Genomic DNA, 22252 nt, shown 5'->3' on the forward strand with positions numbered 1-22252 from the left:
CGTCAATCTCCACTCCACGGACAAGGCGATACCGCTGTGCTCGGTGGTGCACGTCCACATCCGAGGTTGGAGCGGCACCGCTACCACTATACTGCCTGATCGAGAATGGGAATAATACTCCAATACAATAGTCCGGCCTGACTGCCACAGTCTCTATTCGTCACTGGAGGAGTACGTTGTGGTCTCCTCTTTGTCCATCTGTGAGCGTGAGTCCCGCCCGTACAGAAAAGGATGCTCCGTATCACCCTTCCGTGCGGCTTCTTCCTCCTCCTGGTATATAGTATAATTTCTTATGAGTATTCTTCTTTGCGAATGTTCGACAACAGTGTTGTGCCAAAATGCCAATGATTGGTGGCAGAGGTGGGCACATGGCTTAGATTTTTACCGGGCATTTGTTTCTGTGGTACTCTATGTTGCAAAATAATTTACTCGATTTTGCTAGAGCCCCTAGTTGGCGACAAGAAATTGGATGAGCCAGAGGCGAGCACTCAACTTAGCTAGGGGGTGGGGATATGTTGCGCTGGAAAAGACGAGGATTCTCACCGGACATAGAGGGAAGGATGGGGACGGCGGTAGACCAGCGGAGGCAGAGCTTGGGGCAGGACGATGTGTGAGGCGCCACGGAAGTGTGCAGTGCCTGCCACGGGTGGGGAGGACGGTGGTTAGGCTGTCGGTGTATGCGGGGGCTTGCCGAAGGAAGGGGAGAAGAAAGTGTGGGCATGTGGTGTGGCGTCGTCGATAGCAAGATAGTTGATTCTCGGTCACCCAAGCCCTAAGCAGTTCCTTTACCGGAAACACGTTGCAAAAAAAATGGTTTGAATATAGATTACTGACGGACAGGCAAGACCCAACTATCTGTGCTGTACATTACTAGTTTCTTCTACTTTGAATTTCTCGCTTATAGTTGCCAAAAATAGTCACTCAAGTATTTGTTGGGTGTGGCACATGCTATGTGTGTCGCGTTTTCTGACTTATATCCAACTGTCTGTCAAACATGTAAATACATATAGTACGAATTCTCATAAATGTCGGGCACACCAAACCTGACCCGCTTCCTCCTCTTTAAATCTTTTGTTGTTTTGTTTCCTCGTACCCTTCACGTTGACCGGTCTTGCCGCCGACAGGTCTGCATCTATCATTGGATCCACCAACGAACCACCCCCACCCCCACCCCCGCTTCATTGTCAGATCTATCGCCAGCACCTCTACGTCATGCCATCCATAGCGCCGTACGTCGAGGCAAGGGGAACGTTGGTATTGCCTTCCGGTCACTGAATGAAAATTCGAGGGTGTACTCATTCTTAGGGCTTCCTTCCCCACTCTGAACCTCCCCTTGATTGCTGGTCCTGCTCGTGTTGCTTCCTTCGCTTTGCTCGTCCTTCTGCATTGCCCCCTCCTCTTCATCAATCTTTGGACTGATCAAAGAGGGAGGGTTCACTTAATTCCTAGTACAAGAGAACAAACATTCACCTGCACTTCTACTCCGGTGCTCCCCCCTTGGCAAATATCAGCCTGCGTCAAAAACAATAATGGATGAGATCTTTCAATACGCCATCGTAAGGGGTCATGATTGTAAAATTTAAAAAACTGATATATACGTACGACTCTCTAGAGGTCCGTATGGCCCGCGTTATCTTGTACGATTATTTTCTGTAAGTATAGTGTACTACTACGGTGACGTGGGTGTACCGAATAGGCAGGACATATAAAAGGGTTGTAGACGTCTCCGCGTACGTCGCCCCACCAATTTCCCCACCAAATCAGGAACGAAAATACGTATGTATACAGATAGGCATACATGGGCTGGATATGGGTCAGCGGGCCTAAGGTTAAAAAACAAAAACAAAAATGAATATAACGTCTCAACTTGTGTTAGGGGGGAGCACCGGAGTAGGACTCATTCACCTGTTAGATTTTTTAATATTTCTTTTTTCCTTCGGTGACTATCAATCTTGGGGCATCGTTTTTATCCATCAAGGGGGTTACACCAAGAATGACAGGCTTCAAAGAAAAACACTAAGAAAACATAAGTAGCTAAGCCAGTCTATCTGCATGCGTGGTCAGTCAGACCTTGCTTTCTCGTACTGCCTGGTGTCCTTGTGTCCTAAGAAGTTTTGTCTCATTCCGTCCATCGTTTCAACAACGGCGCCGCCCTGAAGGCCTGAACGGTTGCAGGCTTGCACAGGTGTCCCAATTCCCGAAAAGATGAAATCAACCTTGCATCTTAATAGTTCGTTTAAAGATGGACATGCACAAATGGGTGGCCTACACTTTGTTGGTCAGTGGAGCAGTAGTAGGTTCTACAGAATAATGATGATTATGTCAGTATATATGTACATATAGTAGCACTAACAGCCGGCACTAATCCCTTGCTTGATTGGGGGAACTTAAGGTAGGAGACAGACAGTAGACGGGACAAAACAAATACTCCCAAATTAAATAAAGAAAGAAAAGAGAAGAGAGCCTTTGCTAGCTTTCAACTTTGCTTGTCTTCCGTGTTAGTTGTGTCAAAACTTGGAGCACTCGCTTGTAAACCACTTAATATGATATTTTTAAGATTAAGTTTCTTTGTTAATTCTTCATCCCTACGTGTGCGTATGGATCCCTGATGAACAGCACCCCAAAAGAACGATTCTTTGCTTGAAAGAGAATACTACCAACCACACAATCTGGAAAGGAAAAGCAATTCACAAAAGGAAAGGAACGAGGAATTCACCAAAAAGAGGAAGAAAGAGAGCATCATCTGCTTGTTAATTGATCTAAGCGCGGAAATATCTTCAATTTTCATCATCATCATCATCATGAACCCAAGACAAGAACAAATCCTAAAGATGCTTCAATTCTTTGCAGCATGAAGATCCAAACGCTACAACCCAACCAGGCCTTGATGATCCTTCGATCATTTAACACCATGTCTATACTCTAATAACAAAGACCTGAAACAACGAACAAGAAGAAGAGGCGACAAAGCTAACTTGGAGGCAAGAACCAAGATCTAAATCCACATCGATCGATTGATCACACGCTCACGCCCTGAAGCAGGCGGCGATGTGGAAGGGGAGGTGGCCCGAGGAGGAGCCATGGTTGTGGTGGTGGTGTCCGCCGGAGACGAGGCCGCGGCTGCTGCCGCCGCCGCCAGTCTTCTGGCGGTGGTCGATGAGGCTCTGGACGCGGCGGAAGTTTTCGACGCCGCAGGGGATGGTGATGGCGCCCTGCTGCTGGAAGCCGTACTCCTCCTCGGCCTCCTTGAGCAGGCCGACGAAGAGCGGGTGCTTCAGGTACCCGACCGGCACCACGAAGCGCTCCTCCTCCTCGGCGGCGCCGCCGCCCACCGGCCCCACTACGCGCACCGCCATGCACCCCTTGGGCGGCATCGTGCCGCTCCCGGTCGAACCGCCCCCCGACGCCGCCGCGGACGAGTGCTGCTTCCTCAGCAGGTGCACGCCCATGTATGATCTTTCCTGTCCAAGAAAACGCTAGGCTAACGTTCGTTCGACGGCGACGACGTACGGCGTCACAGCGAGCGGCGGCGATACGGCGGGCGCTGCATGGTGGAGAGGAGATGGGTGGCTAGGGTTGGAGGTCTGCTGCCTGGGGTTCTTCTTCTCTCTCGCTCGGCTACGGCGCCTGTGCTGCTCTGGGTGTGCGACTGCGGGAGGCGGGGCGCGAGGCGCGCGTGTATATGAGGCCGGAGGAGCGGGCTGCTGCCGTTTGTTGCCATCTGCGATTCTCCTTTCTATTTATTTTTCGTGTATATCTACTAAATCTTTAGCCATAAATGGGGCACAGCAAAGTATCTGGAAGAAAATAATCCCGGGTAGTATCAAGCAATCAATTCCGTACGTTTATTCGGCCATGTTTTTATTTCCTGTTTCGTGCCGATTTCCTAATCTTTGTAGAATCTGTTTATTTTCTTGCTTAATTTGCGATCTCCACCGACGGAGCTGTTTATTTTCCTTTAATTTGCTACATGTCTCTGCGGTAGTAATGCATATGCGTGTCGATCTTTTGGGTACAGAGTGTGGGCATCTGATCCCTCTCGGTATAGCCCACTGTAGAGTAGAGTCGCAGCTGCTGTAATGCCGTGTAGTCTTTTTTCTGTGCGTGTGAGGATTGAGGAAGATGTGTGCCGTGTGTCGCATAGTCTCTTAACATTTCAGTTGGTGATGCTAGCTAGAGAGAGTAGAGTAGAGGTTTGATCGGTGGGCACTAAACCCCGGGGGGCAGGTCGTTCTAGCCCGGCCGGTTGTGGGCGACAATGCTAACAGACTATGCCCTCTAGAAAAAAAAACTACGGATGTTCGACGGTCGCAGTAGACTCCTGCTGTTTTCCTAAAAAATACTACTTATTGTGATATCACACCGATGCTATTGAAGCAAAATTATTTAGTTGTGATTGTAAATTTGTACCATATACAGTCTTTTGTATCGTAATAACGGACTAACAGTTGGTCAAATAATTTTCTTAACCATCGCAATACTAATATTGCCGATGTATGTGGCATCAACTATGTAGGACGGCCAAAATCATCTGAAAAATCAATATAAATTATGCATGTGTAGAAAATACACTATGACTTTGCCGACTACATATAGCGGATATATTCTCACTCGTGCAATTCTTTCCGCGAGACATTCATTATTCCGATGGGCATTAGCTCCAATTATAGACGCACTTGCCAAATGTGTTTTCTTCTTGCAGGATTAAAATAGGAGAAGAACTGCCCACAATGTACACACACCATATAATTATCGTTGCACCGACATTCAGCACGAAAATATGCAGCCCACTATCGCGATGTGCAGAGGGTCACATGTACCGATGTGTCATACCGATGCCATGCATGTATCTCAAAAAGTAAACATATATGTGCCACGTGCAATCTTCTGCGAGCGGCGGGAAGTATAGGTCCATTGTATCTTGTCGTCTCACATGTCAACCAAATTTATCAATGTGAAAACCATGCAGCCTTCAACAAAACAACAACTGATAGTACGGAGGATAGGATGATGCTATTGTCGCGTTGCTTACAATGGTCAAAGTGAGAATTTCGCGCCATTCCGCAAACGAAAAAAATAGCGGTATCTAAAATGGGATGTTGTATAGCGGGCCAAGGCACACGTCGGTCCAACCTAGTTGTGGATACTTAGAATGGTCAAAGCTAGAAGTACACGCCACTCTACAAGCGACAAAAGGTAGTGCTATCTGCACCATCTGAACATGTCCTATACGACCGACTGAATTTCGTAAGATCGAGCCGGGTGTGCCACGCACGGACCGTGACGTATGTACGTTGGCCATGTTTGTCCTCCACCGACCCACCCCACCCTTGACCGCCACAACCATACATATCTCATCATAGGTTTCGTCGTGTCATTCTAGCTTGAATTGTCAGAATGAGGAGCACGCAATCTCCACACAAAAAGAATGTACAGTCTAGATGATAGGAAGGCTCGGAGAATGCTATCCGTGTATTTTGTGAGAAGTACAGGGCCTTCTAGAAAAAACATATAATAAGCATTTGACATAGTCCTTGTCTAAGGTGGAGGAAAGATCTCACTCTAAATTCTTTTAAGGAAAAGAGCAAACTAGAAGGGTTTATCCAAGGTCATCTCCAAAAAAAACTTGGTCGAGGACACATGCCGGTAAACATTTCCTCTATCTCCATGAAAGAAGTGGGGAGAACAACACCGAAAGACTATATAAAAGATCGAGTAACACACTATCAATCTTAAATTCCTGTTATCCAAGGCAAAAATCTTCTTTGCGTGTCAAACACATATGTGGCAATCTACTCCAACAACCTTCCAACACATTTGACATAAATCCTCCACTGCATCCTAGATGGCGTTGTTGTGTCTGGACACTTAAGATAGGTAAATGCAGTCATATTTTGGTTCGAACTTTTGATCGGAATTTTACTTGTGAATTTAAAGATAACCTTGTAGTGAGTCATAACTCATAAGCGATCCCACTTTCATCCCTACAATCATGGGCTTACATAGAGGGTGGGCTGGGTGGATCACCCAGGATTTGAGATTTTTAAGTATTGCCCCCGTTCTGCTGTGTATGTGTGTGTGTCTCTCTCTCTCTCTCTCCCTCTGTGTGTCTGTGTCTGCTGGACGGAAATGGTAAAGGAAGAGCTAAGAGAGCCTGCCATGGTTCATGAGACCTAATCATCATCGGTGGTTCGACCCCTCACTGAATCCCCTTTCCTGATTGCCTCCTCCTCGACTTCCCCCTCTTCATGGAAGATCATGATGGTGTTATGAAAAACAAACGCTGATCGTTATAGAAGAGAATTGTATCTTGGTGTGGTTGATAAAATTATAGAAGAAAACAAACGATGATCTCTTGAATTCATTTGCTTATTATGATGCGGAAAAGTTAATGACACTTGCCCTCTATATTCTACCCCCATGCCATATCAAGCCCGGTTTTGTTAAGACTTGACCTCAAACTTGAAATCTGTATTGATGATATGAGAAAAGATGATAACACTACAAGAAAAATAGCCCGTAGAGACATTATTTCAGTCTTCTAGAGATATTATCTCTGCCTCTACGTTAGAGTGGAGACGCTTGTTAAGTGTCACACAAATGCCACTACATGCAGTGTGTCTAGATCTAGAAACACTTGTAGAATATCTTTACATATTGTAAGACATTTTGTAGTGGCACTACATATTGTGTACAGATTCCATGAGACAATTGTAAGGACATTTCTAATGTCATTATTTTCTAGCATAGATAAAACTAAATTATAAAACGTTGGAAGCAATCCTCGAACTTAAGATCTTGAGGAACATCTATACCCACCTAACTACTTAGCCACACACAACATATTGCTAATACTCCTAAAGAAAGTCTTATCATTACCATATTGAATACCGCAAAAGTATGTAAAATGCTTCTACAGAATGTAAAGAGCTAGCGTCTCAAACACTGTCTCTAGCTATAAATGTAAGGTCACTTTAGGAAGTGTCTTCAAAATGCCTCCATATTAATTTTTTCGTCATTTTATTAAGAGTCTCATAGAACGCCTTCAAACACGCATCTGATACTCACGGTAGAAATGTGTCAACTAGTGTCTCTACACGTAAGACACTTCAAATGGTGTCTAAAAGAAGTGCCTCTGCATCAAGGGAAGTGCCTCTACATGATTGTTTACCAATTTAATCGAGCCAGATCAAAAAGTGTCTCTAGTGAAGAGCCTCTACAACTAGTTTTTGTTGTAGTGTAGGTTCAATTGTGGAAATCATCTTGGTGAGCTCTGTATTTTGCTTGCTGAAACAAACATAAAGAAAAACATGTTGTTTACCATTTGGTTGGCATGCTTCTCAAACTGATATTGGTGACAGGAATGTTGGAAGAGTATTTTCTGCAATGAGTATAGTGCAAATAAGCTGACAAACGGTACATGTGATGAGCTCATGAACCATTGCTTCGTGATAGTTATCAAGCAGAGAGTGTTGTTGGAAGACGACTTGGAGAGGCTTTCATTGGAATGCGGGAGTGTAGAACGAAGAAATCTTAGTAATTTTTTCTATTTATGCTACTAGTATATTCCATCATGCACGTAAGAATTGTTTCCATGTTTTGAACTATCTACGCCGTAGGCATGCACATTGCTTGGTGAATTTCAATGTTTACAGTCGGTTGGTTTTACACTTATTTATTTGGCAAGATTTTATCGTAATTAGGAGGCGCAAAAGAAAAATTTGGATGTATTCCCGCCCACTGAATTTTCCGGTGTCCGCCACTGCCTACAGTCCCAGCTGTTGATTTGCCGAGAAATGCACAATCACTTCGATCGCTTGGCCAGGTTTTTTGTTTGTTTGTTTCGTTGCTTGGCCAAGTTAGTTGCAAAAAGGTAGGTGCGTGATGTATGGGGCTCCAAAAACAGTCTGGACACAGCATTTGTTGACAACGTACGCACGTTAACCTTAGCATGACCATGCATGGCTTAGGAAGATAGAAATTACGGCCGCTAGCTAGCTAGCAGCACGTACACGTGTGCATGCATGCATGCACTGCCTCGCAAGCCAACCAACCTGAGTAGGGACGAAACGGCATGCGCGGGCGGCAGCGGCGCGGCTAGGTGCACGGTGCCGCCGGAGGAGCGGACCAGACCCACCGGAGCACGGCTGGCGCTGGACAGGTGTACGGCCGCCTAGCCCGTCACGGCGTCGATCACCTCGGACCTTCCAGGTCCCATGAGAGATTTCAGGGTGCCAAGCTCGCAAGCTGGGCACGCGCGGCGTCATGCGCGCGTGCGGCTCGATCGCGTCTTGGAGCTGGAAGGACCACCGAAAAACGTCACGTGCTTGCTTCGACCGCCGCCTGAGGCCGCCGGAAGGCCGATCGAAGCCTGTCCGTCCGTTGCCGCACCGGAAATCGTGCGGATGTTTGTACGCTTCTGGCGGTCAAGGGTAGGTGGATCGCGGACGAATATGGCCAGCGTACGTACGCCACGCTCCGTGCGTGGCGCGCCCGCCGGGCTCGGCTAGTGCGAAATTCAGTCGGCCGTATCATCGTCTCGCTCCGTACGTCAGTAACACTGCGTGCACGAAATAAACACGGCGTCATGTCATGTCAATCTTAAGGATGTGCTTGCCTTATCTATATCTCTCTTCACGTCTAACGTTTTTCAGCTTTATTAGTTGATGAGAAAGTAGAGAAGCGTATATATGGTGTATATACACACACAAAAAAGGAAACGTATATTTGGAAACTGGATGTTCTGTCGAGTCTCTCTTAATGCTCGGCTCCAGCCGTCGACATCCACAATGGTGGCTCCTAGGGAGAGGATGCACGGTGCCACGGTTCAGGTAGCCAATGCAAGCATGACCCCTCCTTCCATGGCTGCATGATCCCTCCCTGCGCAGCCTTGTCCCAAGGAGCCGCCGCCTTCGGCGCTCATGGAGAGCACGAAGGAGGAGGGACGTACTTGGCACCCACTAGGCCGGCTGTGGGAAGGAGTAGCCGCGGCGGCACCCGACATGCCAGAGCCCCGTCGGCTACTCCAGCGTGGTGGATTGTTCACCGACAAACTAAAATCGGACATGTCATCGCCTCCATGAACGTTTTAATAGCTCAAGTTTTGGGCATTTTTTGTTGATGTTACATACCGCGATGCGATTTGCTACAACTGTGCATAATTTTTTGCGTTGTAAGTATGGCCAAAGTGCTACAATAACTCTCATACATATGCTACAGAGAGAACACACCAATGTTACATACGCGTTTCTTTAATGTTGGATAAATTAGGATATAATGTTAGATGTAATGCAGTGCAAAATGATGTCCCATTTTTAAAAATATTACATATGCAGAGAAAAACATTTAATTTGGGATTTTCGCACCATTGGCGATATTTCCTTCACTGTAATTTCTCGACTTCGACATGCTATAGAAAAAAATATTAGGGACCAATGTTACATAATATAAAAAAAATTGATACAAACGAACTGTTTTTCTTACATGATCGAACACGTGGGATTCATTCACTTAACCGCGGGCGGCTGATGGTTCGTTATTTAGAGCATCTCCACTCGTCTCCCCGAGAAGCCCCCCACGAGTCGTTTTTTACATCCGGACGGCGAAATCCGGCCCAGTCGCGCCCCCGGTTCCTCGATTTCGTCCGGATTTGGGCCTAAATTCATCCGGCGATCCCACGCCATCCCCGGCCCCCCGGGGAGCGCTTGGGGACTCCGGATGGAGCAAAACCAACCACCCACGCCCACGTGTCTCCTCTTTCGTCCGGACTCCCCGGGCCATCCTCTTTTTCCCCGAGAAACGCCGCTTGGGGAGCACACGACTGGAAATATACTGCCCCCCATGTCAAAAATTGATCCAATGCGGACCAAAATTTCACCGGATTTGGGCGTGGGGAGCGCCAACGAGTGGGGATGCTCTTACAGCCAGGTGTAGCCTGACGCTTGCAAAGAAAAGAACTCGTGCGTACACGTTTGGTACAATAGGATGCGAGAGCACAGGTACTAGATTCTTTTAGAGCTGAAGAAGAATCTGGCGACCAACAAAGAACAACACGGGAGAAACATGACACATTTGTTACGTCCCGACACAAGCAAGACGATGCTCGCGTTTTAGCACACACCGCTAGCTTAATCGATTCTTCCGCGCACTTCAACCACCTCTACTGCTCTGTCTAGCTTGCTGCAAATATTTCCATAGCGCTGCGACCGTCCGTCGATAGGAGTTAAGCAACAGGGCCAGTACCTTCTGGACGCAGGCTCGTGGACACTTTTTTCCAATTATTGTGGTAGAATATCAGTCCGATCTCCCAAGGCCGGCTATGCTTGGTTTTCTAGTCTCAAGAGACCAAAAAAAAAAAACATGTAGCGCACGCATGCATGAAGCATGAACTCGTCTATGCAGGGAGAAATATGTTCCGATCGTTATCCAACCAGAGCCAGAGCTACTCTCCTATAATATATGACCTATCAAAAAGTCAAATTTATGCCAATTCAATTATTGCTATAGAATAGCATTGTCTCAAGGATGACTAGTAGCATGGATATATCGATCCATATATACTAGCTACTCGTGCCGCCGGGTTAGTGGGTTACAGAACTACTGGTGATATGTGTGTTCGAGAGACGACGCCAGAGGAAAAACACTCCGTGTTGCTCCCACCACAGGGGGCGACAGCCCTAAACCCCGCCTCCCCTCACCGCCAGTGGTGAAGGACGGAAAATATTTGAGGTAGGGAAAATTAAAAAAAAAATGATGCAAATATTAAAATAGTCGTAAGACATGAACGTCATATATGATTCTAATAAAATAACTTAGTACGATAAAAATATAGACATATTTGAAATACTTAGAGCCCAAAAACATAACAATAATGCCACCTCAATGCCAAAGCTTTACTTCTTTGTAAAAAGAACAATTTTATCGATCAAGACATTTAAATATCCATCGTGAGCAACTAGGTCTTAATGATCTTTGTCGCCAAGAAACCCTTCCAATTCACCATCTCAATGAGGTGATAATGTCTTTAATGAAATCATGATGTGTCTTTCAAATATGAAGAAATCTCTAAATGTTCAATTCTACACGTTTGAATAATGAATATCACAAAGTTATCCTGCATATACTATGATTCATGATAAATCTCTATAATAGAAATATACTAAGATTCATGATAAGTTTCTATAATACAAATATGGAATCATTGTTATTTATATTGAACCTAAAATATGAGTCTATGTTTACAGTTCGAAGTCGATTTTACACAATATTCACTAAAACAAGCATAACTTTCTCACACAGAGTGTGTTTTTGATGCACAACCACTCAAAATATTCAGAAAAAAACATGTGTATCTAAATGTATTCACCAAAAATCAAGGTAGGGCAGCATCCCTGCCTTGCCCTAAGGGGAGCTTCGCCCGTGCTTACCACCTCCTCTTTGGTGATCAGTGTTGCGGTGGTTCTGACTTTTCTCTTTGATCATGCGGCGATGTGAGCATTTGAGGGAAAACGAGTGCCCCATTAGGAGATCGTGCTACGTGTTGAATAGAGATGGAAAAGCTCCATATATGACACATACATGGAAATGTTATTACATTCGGTAAGGGAGAGAAAGAAAAGAGCAAATCTGGTATGTGACCAATATTATAATGGTATTGTCTAGCACCCTTCCTTAATCTAAACCGTTGAAGTGATGGAGAGGCTGAGATTACGCTTGAACTCCTCAAAAGCTTTCACAAGTAGCGCCTTTGTAAAATCATCTGCCAATTGATCTTTGCTGGAGATGAACTTTATCTCAAGTAATTTTCTTGTGACTTGTTCGCGCACGAAGTGAAAATTAATTTTAATATGTTTAGTGCGGGCATGAAAGACTAGGTTGCTAACGGACTATGCACTCTAAAAAAGCTACAGATGTTGGAGTAACAAATACCGTGATATAGAATTGATCGATGCTATTGGAAAAATATTTAGTTGTGTTGTAATTTTGTACGATCATATATAGTATTTTGCATCATAATAATGGATTAATAGTTGGTCAAATCATTTTCTTAACCATCACAATACGAATATTAACGATGTGTGTGGCAACAACTATGTAGTCAAAACCATCTGAAAACAAATTTATGGTTGTGTGTAGGGATAGTTTTTATCAGAAATTTGTCTTTTTATATAGATCATAATAAAACATATTTTGCTCCGAAATTTCTACCGTACCTTCAGAATATTTTTATGTATGTGAGTGTTTAAGCTCAGATTTTTTGGAATCTCAGAAATATGTTTTTCAAAATCGGGAGCGTTGGTGCTCATGTGCCAAAGATAATTTTGTTTCTAGCTTTGCCAACTACATATATAGCGGATATTCTTACTCGTGCAATTCTATCCTCGAGACATTCATTGCTCCGATGTGCATTAGCTCCAGTTATAGATGCAGTTGCCAAATATGTTTCCTTCTTATAGGATTAAAATAGGAGAAGAACTGCCAACAATGTACACACACCATATAATTATCATTGCACCGACATTCAGCACGAAAATATGCAGCCCACTATGGCGATGTGCAGAGGGTCACGGTAGCGATGTACAACATATAAACATGTATGGGACACGTGCAACCTTCTGCAAGTGGCAGGAGGGACATGTCCATTGTATCTTGTCCTCACACATGTGAACCAAATTTATCAATGTGAAAACCATGCATGCAGTCTTCAACAAAATGACAGCCGATGGTACTGAGGATAGGATGATGCTATTGTCGCGTTTCTTACAGTGGTTGAATGAGAAGTTCACACCATTCTGCAAACGACAAGAAATATCGGTATCTAAAATGTGATGTAGTATAGCGGGCTAAGGCACACGTCCGTTCAACCTAGTTGTGGATTGCACTTACCACGATCAAAGCGAGAAGTTCACGCCACTCTGCAAACGACAAAAGGTAGTGCTATCATATCTGAACTCGTACTATACGACCGAATGAATTTCGTAAGATAGAGCTGGGTGTGCCACACGCGGACTGTAGCGTATATACATTGGTCATGTTCGTCCTCCACCTACCCACCCCACCCTTGACCGCCACAACCATAGAAATCTCCACATAGATTTCCTCGTGTAATTCTGACTTGAATTGTCAGAACGAGAAGCGTGCAATCTTCACACACAAAATACAATTTAGATGATAGGAAGGCACGGAGAATGCTATCATTGCATTTTCGGAGAAGTGCAGGACCTCCTAGAAAAACATGTAATAAGCATTTGATATAGTCCTTGTCTAAGGTGGAGGAAAGATTTCACTCTGATTTCTATTAATGTAAGTGAGCAAACTAGAACGGTTTAACACTAGGTCGAGGACACATGCCGGTAAACATTTCCTCCATCTACATGATGGAAGTGGGAAGCACAACACCGAAACAATGTATACAAGATCGACTAACACGCTATCATTCAATCGAAAATTCCTGCTAGTAATATATTCAATCATTAGTACTTGTATCCATGTCACCCTTCTTTTTCGCACGTCAAACACATATGTGGAAATCTACTCCAACAACCTTCCAACACGTTTGATATCAATCCTCCAGTGCATCCTAGATGGTGTTGTTGTGTCTGGCCACTTACTTTTTCTCGGAAATCGACTTGTGAATTTAAAGATAACCTTGGAGTGAGTCATAACGCATAAGAGATCCCACTTTCATTCCTACAATCATGGGCTTAAATAGAGGGTGGGCACGGTGGATCAACGAGTATTTGAAATTTTTAAGTACTACACATGTTCTGATGTGCAGAATTGGGCCTAGTTGTACTTTTTAATATAATTGTAGGCTCGCTCGCTCGCTCTTTCTATATCGTCTCTCTCTCTCTCCCTCTCCCTCTCCCCCTCTCTCCGCATGTAAAATTATGCGGGTGTTGTGAAAAACAAACAAACTACGGTCATTATAGAAAGAGAAGTGTATCGGTGTTGTTGATGAAACGATTCAAGAGCTTTGCCCTCTGTTTGATGAGGCTAACATGGAGTTGCTTATTTGCATGTCTGCTTTGAATCCCTTGAATTCACTTGCTTCTTATATATGATGCACAAAAGGTAACGAGACTCCATGTTGTTTTACGATTCGTTTTACATGCTTCTCAAATTGATACTGCCCTTACCGGTTGTGACGGCGAATGTTGAAAGAATATTATATTTCGAATTGAGTCTAGCTAAAAATAAGTTGAGAATAGTGTGGGAGATGCATGAGCTTTTGATTAGTGACAGTTCTCGAGCGAGAGGTGTTCCTGAAAGATGACTTAGTCGGACTTTCATGCATGAGAATGCGGGAGTGTAGAGCGAAGAAATTGTAGTACTTTTTTATATTTTTCCTTGTATTGTTCATCATGCATGTAAGCAACGGCGGAGCTTGGGACGATTATTTGGCGGGCAAAAGGGCTGAGAGGGGCAAAATTATACGGGTTTTGGCCAATCTTGGGAGGCAAATGGGCCAAATCCGTACAATTTCTTCATGAATTGTTCATGGGTTGGGGGGGGGGGCGACGGTGACATAGGCACCCCAAATGGGCCTGCCATAGATAGTACCCGGGATTTACCGAAGGCCCATTATCCGAAGAATAAGAAGATTCGGGAGCCCAAGATGTGTTAAGGAAAGCTAGAGTTGTAATAGGAAGTATTATTTGTAATCCGGCGGGACGAGTTAGAAACCGTCCCGAACTCCGTAACTTGTACAATACGAAACCCTCGGCTCCACCTCCTATATAAGGGGAGTCGAGGGACAAAGAAAGGATCGGATCTACCGTCAACATAACCCTAGTTTTCATAATCGCCGAGTACTTTTCGCCTAAACCTTCGAGATCTACTTGCCCTCTACTTCCAGCAAAACCCTAGTCTACGATCTGTAGGCATTGACAAGTTAATCCCTTGTCAATTGGCGCCGTCTGTGGGAATTAGAGGCTGCAAGGATCTGATCTCGATGGCACGCTCAAGATCTTCGACTTCATCGACAGCAAGCAACGCGATGGATCGAGGTAACAAGGGAAAAACTGATCTATTCAATTTTATTCCTCACCCGCCCTCCCGTATGGATGCATGTGCCTATCTGGAGGAGCCCATCGTCATGACATTCGGAGAATTCCGATTTGGCGTCAACAAAGAAGGATCCTACCGTCTCGAAGTTCCGATCTCGTCGGAATTTTCAGCGGTCGACTCCAACTTTTCGTCGACTGACGAGGAGTTTTCGTCGACATACTTCGTCGACAACAAGGCAAGCGGAAAGCTCGCCAAGATCTTCAGCAACACATCCTTCGAGTCATCTCGCGGACTCCTTTATAAGCAGCGACTACGACAGGCGTCGACAGCTTCAACTTCATCGACAAGTCTGCTGCCATCGGAAAGGTCTTCACCACTCTATATGATGGTGTCACCAGTCCCGACAAAAATCAATGCACAAAATATCATCAGATCTATGTGGTAGAAGGGGCAGGCACATCAGACCCGCCAACATCAGAGGCTTTCGACGAATTGGGAAATCCATACGTCGATCCCGCTGATCTCAGACATGGTCTAGGCACCAAATATCCTGGATCCACAACTCGCGCAAGAGTACAGCTCCCGCAAAGCGCGTGGGATAGGGCCGCGAAAGCCATGGATGGTTCAGAACCTATGACCACCACCGCTACTGCACAAGAACTTCAAGCATATCAATATAGACTTGCTCGCGTAAGCGAAGAGTTGGAAAAACAGACAGCATCCCCGAATAGGAGAAAAGAAGCGACTTCGCGTCAAGCAGACGCCGAGCGGATTTAAGTCGACAATCTAGAACTTCGGGAGATAGTCACAGAGAAGCTCGGAGGAGAGCAATGTCTCGGCTGCAAAACATACCCGAAGCAGAAAGAGGAAACATAATCCAAAATCTCGACATGTCTTTTATGTCGATCGATGAAAGAGGAAATATCATCCCAAAAACGCCAGAGGCAGGTTACATGGCAACACAAGCTTACATCTTGGCATCCAGACCACCTGCTGGAGACCCGAGAGAACCATTGTTCAATATGGCGATGGCTGGAGTAGGAGTTATGGGAACAGCGTTTGCAACAACGCCTCCCGAAGAAAATCCCAGACAAAATAGTCCACGACCCGCTGCAGCAGTTCAAGACCCACCAAGAGCAAGTGGAGCAAGAGACACAGCAGTCCAAGTAAGGGTGGACAGAGCGCGACAGGAAAGGAGGGACCGTCAGTACTCGCCAGAGCTTGCCGACGAAGATATGTGTGGGCTCCCATGCTTTACGAGAAGAGTGCGAAAAACTCGAGTCCCAAAAGGGTTCAAGTTACCCGAGAATTTCAAGAAGTTCGACGGCCTGCAAGATCCCGAGGATTGGCTCGTGGATTATCTCGAGATGGTCAAACTGGTAGGAGGAACCAGATCCACGGCTATGCAAAGTATCCAGGTTTACCTGAGTGGTGCCGCAAGATCTTGGATAAAGAAACTACCCTTAAATTCCATCGACAGTTGGGAGACCTTCGAGGACACCTTCGTGAAAAATTTCCGATCCACGTGCAAGAAACCTGCATCGTTGGAGGAACTGAGGGCATGCCGATAAAAACACGACGAGTCGATGAGGAAGTATATACAGCGGTGGAACATCATAAAAAACTCGGCAGAAGATATATCTGACGAGAGGGCAATAGATGCGTTCGTGGCAGGAGTTCGCCGATCAGATTTCATCGAGGACTTAGGGAGGACAAAACCTAAAACCATAGCAGCACTCATGGAGATAGCTAACAAATGGGCAGATGGAGAAGACGCAATATATAATAAGCGACACAGGTCGCCAGAAGAGGATCGTAGTCGAAACTATCAAAATAGAAGGCGATTTTCCTGCCAGTTCTACAATAACGATGCTCCCGGCCACATATCAGCTGGTTTTCGAGGAAACCCTGGTGGAAATAGTCGAGATGATTATCAAAGGAGCAATGAGCAACAAGGCGAAAGTAGAGGTGATTTTCGCGGCAACAGACAAAATAGTGGACCAAGAATTCAGAGACCTTACGTGTCTCCCGAAGAGATGATGAACGGTCCGTGTCAAATGCACTTTTACCTCGACAACAATGGAAAGAGACAATCAGGACATCTCCGTAAAGACTGCCGCAATTTTCAAGCAATGCTGCGAGCCGCAGGAATCGCAAACGCTCAAGCAAATAACAGAAATCCTCGGGAGCCAAGGAGCGAGATTCACCTTCCACCTCCTCCCGCAATAACCGAAGAAAATCGACACCAGCTCAGAATAGCGGCAGCACCACAACCACCCCCATACGTTGATCCCAATTCCAATGGTGCAGTTCTGATGATTCAGAAAGCCAGGCCGTCCAATAGGGCGCAGAAGGTCATATCTCGACAAGTGTTTATGGCAGAGAAGATGCCTCCACCAACAGTCGAGTACTTAAATTGGTCGGGGCAAGACATCGGCTTCACAATCGCAGACCATCCGCAGCAAGTCCCTCGACCAGGACAATCGGCGCTCATCTTACCCGCTGTAATCGCTGGTTTCGACGTATCGAGAGTTTTCATAGATGGCGGCAGCAGCTTAAACCTCATGTACGCAGATACATTGAGGAAGATGAACATATCCCTAGCAAATTTGAAGCCAACTGACACACGCTTCCACGGGATTACACCAGAGAAGCCAAGTTACCCATTGGGCAAGATCAACCTCGACGTCCAGTTTGGAACCCGAGAAAACTACAGGATAGAAAATTTAGAGTTTGAAGTGGTGGATTTCCCGTCGCAATATCACGCTTTGTTGGGACGACCAGCGTACGCCAGGTTCATGGCAGTGCCGCATTATACATATCTGTTGTGGAGGTTGCCTGGGCCCAAGGGACCTATCACAGTCAAAGGAAGCTTTGCACTGGCTGATAAATGCGACAAGGATTTTCATCGGCTGTCAGAAACTTTCGGGATGCAAGCAGAATATGCGGCACCTAGGTTCACTGATTATGATGTGCTGCCAGAGGTAGGAAGATCTAAGGAGCCAACTTTCAACACAAACAAGGATTCAAAAGAGGTACAGATCCACCCGACAGATCCAAAGAAAACGACGTCCATTGCCGCAAACATGGATGTCGCATAGGAAAGCGCGCTCGTCGAGTTCCTCCGTGAGCACTGGAAAATCTTCGCATGGTGTCCAGCCGACATGCCAGGAGTACCCAGGGAACTTGCCGAGCACCACCTCAATTTGGATCCTCTCGCACGACCAGTAAAGCAACCTTTGCGGCGTTTTTCAGAGCCTAGCCGCAAAGCTATGTTATCAGAAATAGATCGACTCAAAGATGCCGGGTTCATCAGAGAAATATCTACGAAGCCACATGGGTAGCTAACCCAGGTGATGGTGCCGAAGAAACACACAATAGTCCTTCGCATGTGCGTCGACTTCACGTGTCTCAACAAACATTGTCCCAAGGATCACTTTCCCCTCCCAAGGATCGATCAAATCATCGACTCCACGGCAGGATGCGAACGTCTTTCCTTCCTGGACGCATATTCGGTTATAACCGAGATCAGATTAAAAGAAGAAGATGAAGCCAAGACAGCGTTCATCACACCTTATGGCGTGTTTTGCTACAAAACAATGCCTTTTGGTCCGAAAAACGCGGGAGCAACATATCGACGGATGATGCGTAAATGCCTAGCAACACGATTGGGAAAAATGTACAAGTCTACATCGACGATGTCGTAATAACATCAAAGAAAGGGTCAACGTTGATCGAAGATCTGAAGGAAACCTTCGACAACCTCGACAAGTTCTGCCTCAAGCTGAACCCGACAAAGTGCTCTTTTGGAGTACCCGCGGAGAACTTCTCGGGTTTTTAGTATCAGCAAGGGGGATTGAAGCTAATCCCGAAAAAATACAGGCCATCGTTACGATGAGAAAGCCAACAAAGTTGAAAGAAATACAACAGCTAACGGGGCGAGTCGCAGCTTTAAGCAGATTCGTCGCCAGGCTAGGAGAAAAGGCGCTGCCGTTTTATGCGTTGATCAAGCAAGGGGAAAAATTTCAATGGAACGAGGAAGCAGACAGAGCTTTCGAGAATCTCAAGCGAGCAATTTCGACACCGCCAATATTGGTGGCGCCAAAAGAGAAAGAACCTCTCCTCTTGTACATTGCAGCTACACCTCAGGTGGTCAGCACGGCCCTAGTGGTCGAAAGGGAAGAAGAAGGCAAGCTTCATGGAGTTCAAAGGCCAGTATATTTCATCAGCGAAGTATTGTCGCCGTCAAAACAGCGGTACCCGCAATATCAAAAGCTAGCATATGGAGTATTCACGACAGCAAGAAAATTGCGACACTACTTTTCGGCGCACCCGATAATAGTGGTCAATGAGGCTCCCTTATCAAATATACTGAACAACCCAGAAGCCACGGGTCGTGTCTCCCTTTGGGGAATAGAACTTTCCCTCGGGACATCACGTATGAAAAAGAAAAGCAATAAAGTCGCAGATCTTACCGGATTTCATTGCAGAGTGGATGGAGCTACAAAACACGGGACCCCAGATTTATCGAGGACTTGGACCATGAACTTCGACGGGTCCAAGAGATTGGAAGGTGCTTGGAGCAGGCGTGATATTAGTTTCACTCGAAGGCGACAAGTTGAAGTATGTTCCGCGGATGACGTTCCCAAACGCATCTAACAACGAAGCAGAATATGAAGCTCTCATACACGGGATGAAGATGGCGAAAGCTTGCGGTGCAACCCGACCGAAAATTTTCGGCGACTCACGGTTGGTAGCACAGCAAGTAATGAACCAATGCGACGCGATCAACGAAAGTATGATAGCATACAAGGAGGTGTACAATGAGCTGGAGAAGCTATTCGATGGTTGTGAGGTAAACCACATCAGCAGGATGAGCAACGATGAAGCCGACGTTCTCGCAAACATCGGGTCACAATGCCTCGCGATTCCTCCAGGTGTATTTTGGGAAGAGATTAGCGAGAGATCAACAAAGCCAGCAAAAACAAAAAAGGAAAAGAAAGAGAAAACTTCGACTATCACCAAGGACATAGCAGAAGAAGAAGAAGAAGAGCAAGAGCTAGTCATGATGGTGCAAATTCCATGGATGCAAGCGTACATATCATATATCCTAAGGAAAACCTTACCCAACGATCCGATCGAAGCAAGGCGAGTAATCAGGAGATCAAAAGCTTTTACGGTGGTAAAAGGGAGCTGTACAAACGCAGTATTTCGGGTGTGTTACAACGATGTGTTACACCCGAAGAAGGAAGGATCATCTTAAAGGACGTGCATGAAGGAATATGTGGGCATCACGCAAGTAGCCGAGCTATCGCGGCAAAGGCTTTCAGAGCAGGATTCTATTGGCTCACAGCAATCGAAGATGCAAAGGAAATAGTGCGCACTTGCGACGCGTGTCAAAGATTTGCGGCAAGACCTCACTCTCCTGCCGCAGAACTTATGCCAATCCCACTATCTTGGCCCTTTGCTCAATGGGGTCTCGATATGGTGGGTAAATTGCACAAAGCTTCGCCAGGAGGATATGAGTATTTACTGGTGGCTGTCGACAAATTTACCAAGTGGATAGAAGCAAAGCCAATAAATTCACCAGATGCAGCATCCGCAATAAAGTTTGTAAAGAGCATTGTTTTTCGCTTCGGAGTACCTCACAGCATAGTCACAGACAACGGCAGCAATTTTACGTCCAAAGAGTTCAAAGCATATTGTGCGTAAGTGGGCATAAAACTAAGTTTTGCATCCGTCGCACATCCACGGACCAATGGTCAAGTCGAAAAGGCCAATGGCATCATTTGCAATGGCATCAAGAAGCGCCTGCTAGGACCTTTGGAAAAAGCTAGGCATACTTGGCCAGAGGAGCTACCAAGTGTTCTGTGGAGTATTCGAACAACACCAAATACAGCGACGCAGGAAACACCGTTCTTTCTGGTCCATGGAGCTGAAGCAGTCTTGCCGATAGAAATAGAGCACGATTCTCCACGAGTCGCAGAGTATGACGAAGAAACTTCGAGAAAAGCTTTGGAAGATGATATTGACGCACTCGACGAAGCTCGAGACGAAGTCCTGTCGCGAGTCGCCAAATATCAGCAGGACTTGAAAAACTATCACAGTCGACGATTGCGGCCAAGATCTTTCCAAGTTGGTGACCTGGTTTTACGACTAAATCAAAAAAGCCATGAAAAACTCGAGTCACCGTGGCTAGGACCATATATCGTCACAGAAGTAATAGAAGGAGGAGCATACAGAATCAAAGACAAGAAGACAGGGATTGACGAGCCAAATCCCTGGAACGTGGCACAGCTTAGGCGTTTCTACGCCTAGGTATCGAAAATATAGTCCTCCTTTGTAAATCTTCAATGTACTGAAACGCCCACGAGTTTTCAGACGCACTCTTTTCCTTTTTCGGGGCACCGAGTGGGGCCGGGAAAGGTTTTTAATGAGGCGGGCTCGTGGTGCTGCAATATAATAAAGATAGTGGAATTATATATCTTCTTCTCGACGAGATCGGGGGTTTCCCCCTAAATGATACAATATATATATAAACACAGTGTCGACAAATACAAAAGAAGCATCCGGCCTTGGTAAAAATACCTCGCCAAAACAAAAGAGATATCAACAAAATAGCGATTAGCAAAAAAGCTCGGGGGCTTAGACCCGTACAAAATAGTACACAATGTATATTATCTTGCCTTGGGACAACCTCGCATTATAATACACAAAGACATTGCAATCAAAACGCCCGGGGCTTGACGATAAAAATAAAAAATACACAATGACTTTACAATATAGTCTGGTCTATACAGGATACAAATTTCGGAAAAAGTTTCGTCTTCAAGAATTTCCCAATAAATTATCTATGGATAAGCGCTCGTTATTTATAGCGCGAGTACTATGCTCAGCATAGCTGCCCTTCACGAAGAATTCGGAATCCATCCGGAGAAGTTCATCCATCATATCTTCGGCAACAGGAGTAACAATGTCATCATACTTGCCGAAGTTTCTCTTCCTCTTCGACATCTTTTCCAGGCACTTTGGGACAATCTGCCCTACATCTAGCTTCGGGTAGCAAATCTTTATCATGATCATCGCAAACCTTGCACCAGCAGCTAGTTGGGCTCGCACAAAGCCGTGGATGCGAGGAGCATCTCGAAATTTGTCCATCAACGCAGGAAGGGTTTCTGGCATCTTATTGCGAGGAAACATGGTACCATACACCAGAGACAAAGTCCTTGTACGAAGTCAAGAT

The 22252-nt window shown here is 45.6% G+C and overlaps 1 protein-coding gene across 1 annotated transcript; it reads right to left on the minus strand.

Moving 5' to 3' along the window:
* Positions 1-2731: 2731 nt before the first annotated feature.
* Positions 2732-3619, minus strand: LOC124684002 (auxin-responsive protein SAUR32-like). Its single transcript, XM_047218412.1, has one exon. The coding sequence runs from the start codon at positions 3447-3449 to the stop codon at positions 3027-3029; it is 423 nt and encodes a 140-aa protein (XP_047074368.1). The 5' UTR covers positions 3450-3619; the 3' UTR covers positions 2732-3026.
* Between the last annotated feature and the right edge of the window lie 18633 nt (positions 3620-22252).

The sequence above is a fragment of the Lolium rigidum genome, chromosome 1 (assembly GCF_022539505.1).
Source record: "Lolium rigidum isolate FL_2022 chromosome 1, APGP_CSIRO_Lrig_0.1, whole genome shotgun sequence".
NCBI classification, from domain to species: Eukaryota; Viridiplantae; Streptophyta; class Magnoliopsida; order Poales; family Poaceae; genus Lolium; species Lolium rigidum.

Bases quoted from the DNA above. Each gene is read 5' to 3' on its own strand.
- LOC124684002 (XM_047218412.1), bottom strand. From the start codon at position 3,449: ATGGGCGTGCACCTGCTGAGGAAGCAGCACTCGTCCGCGGCGGCGTCG.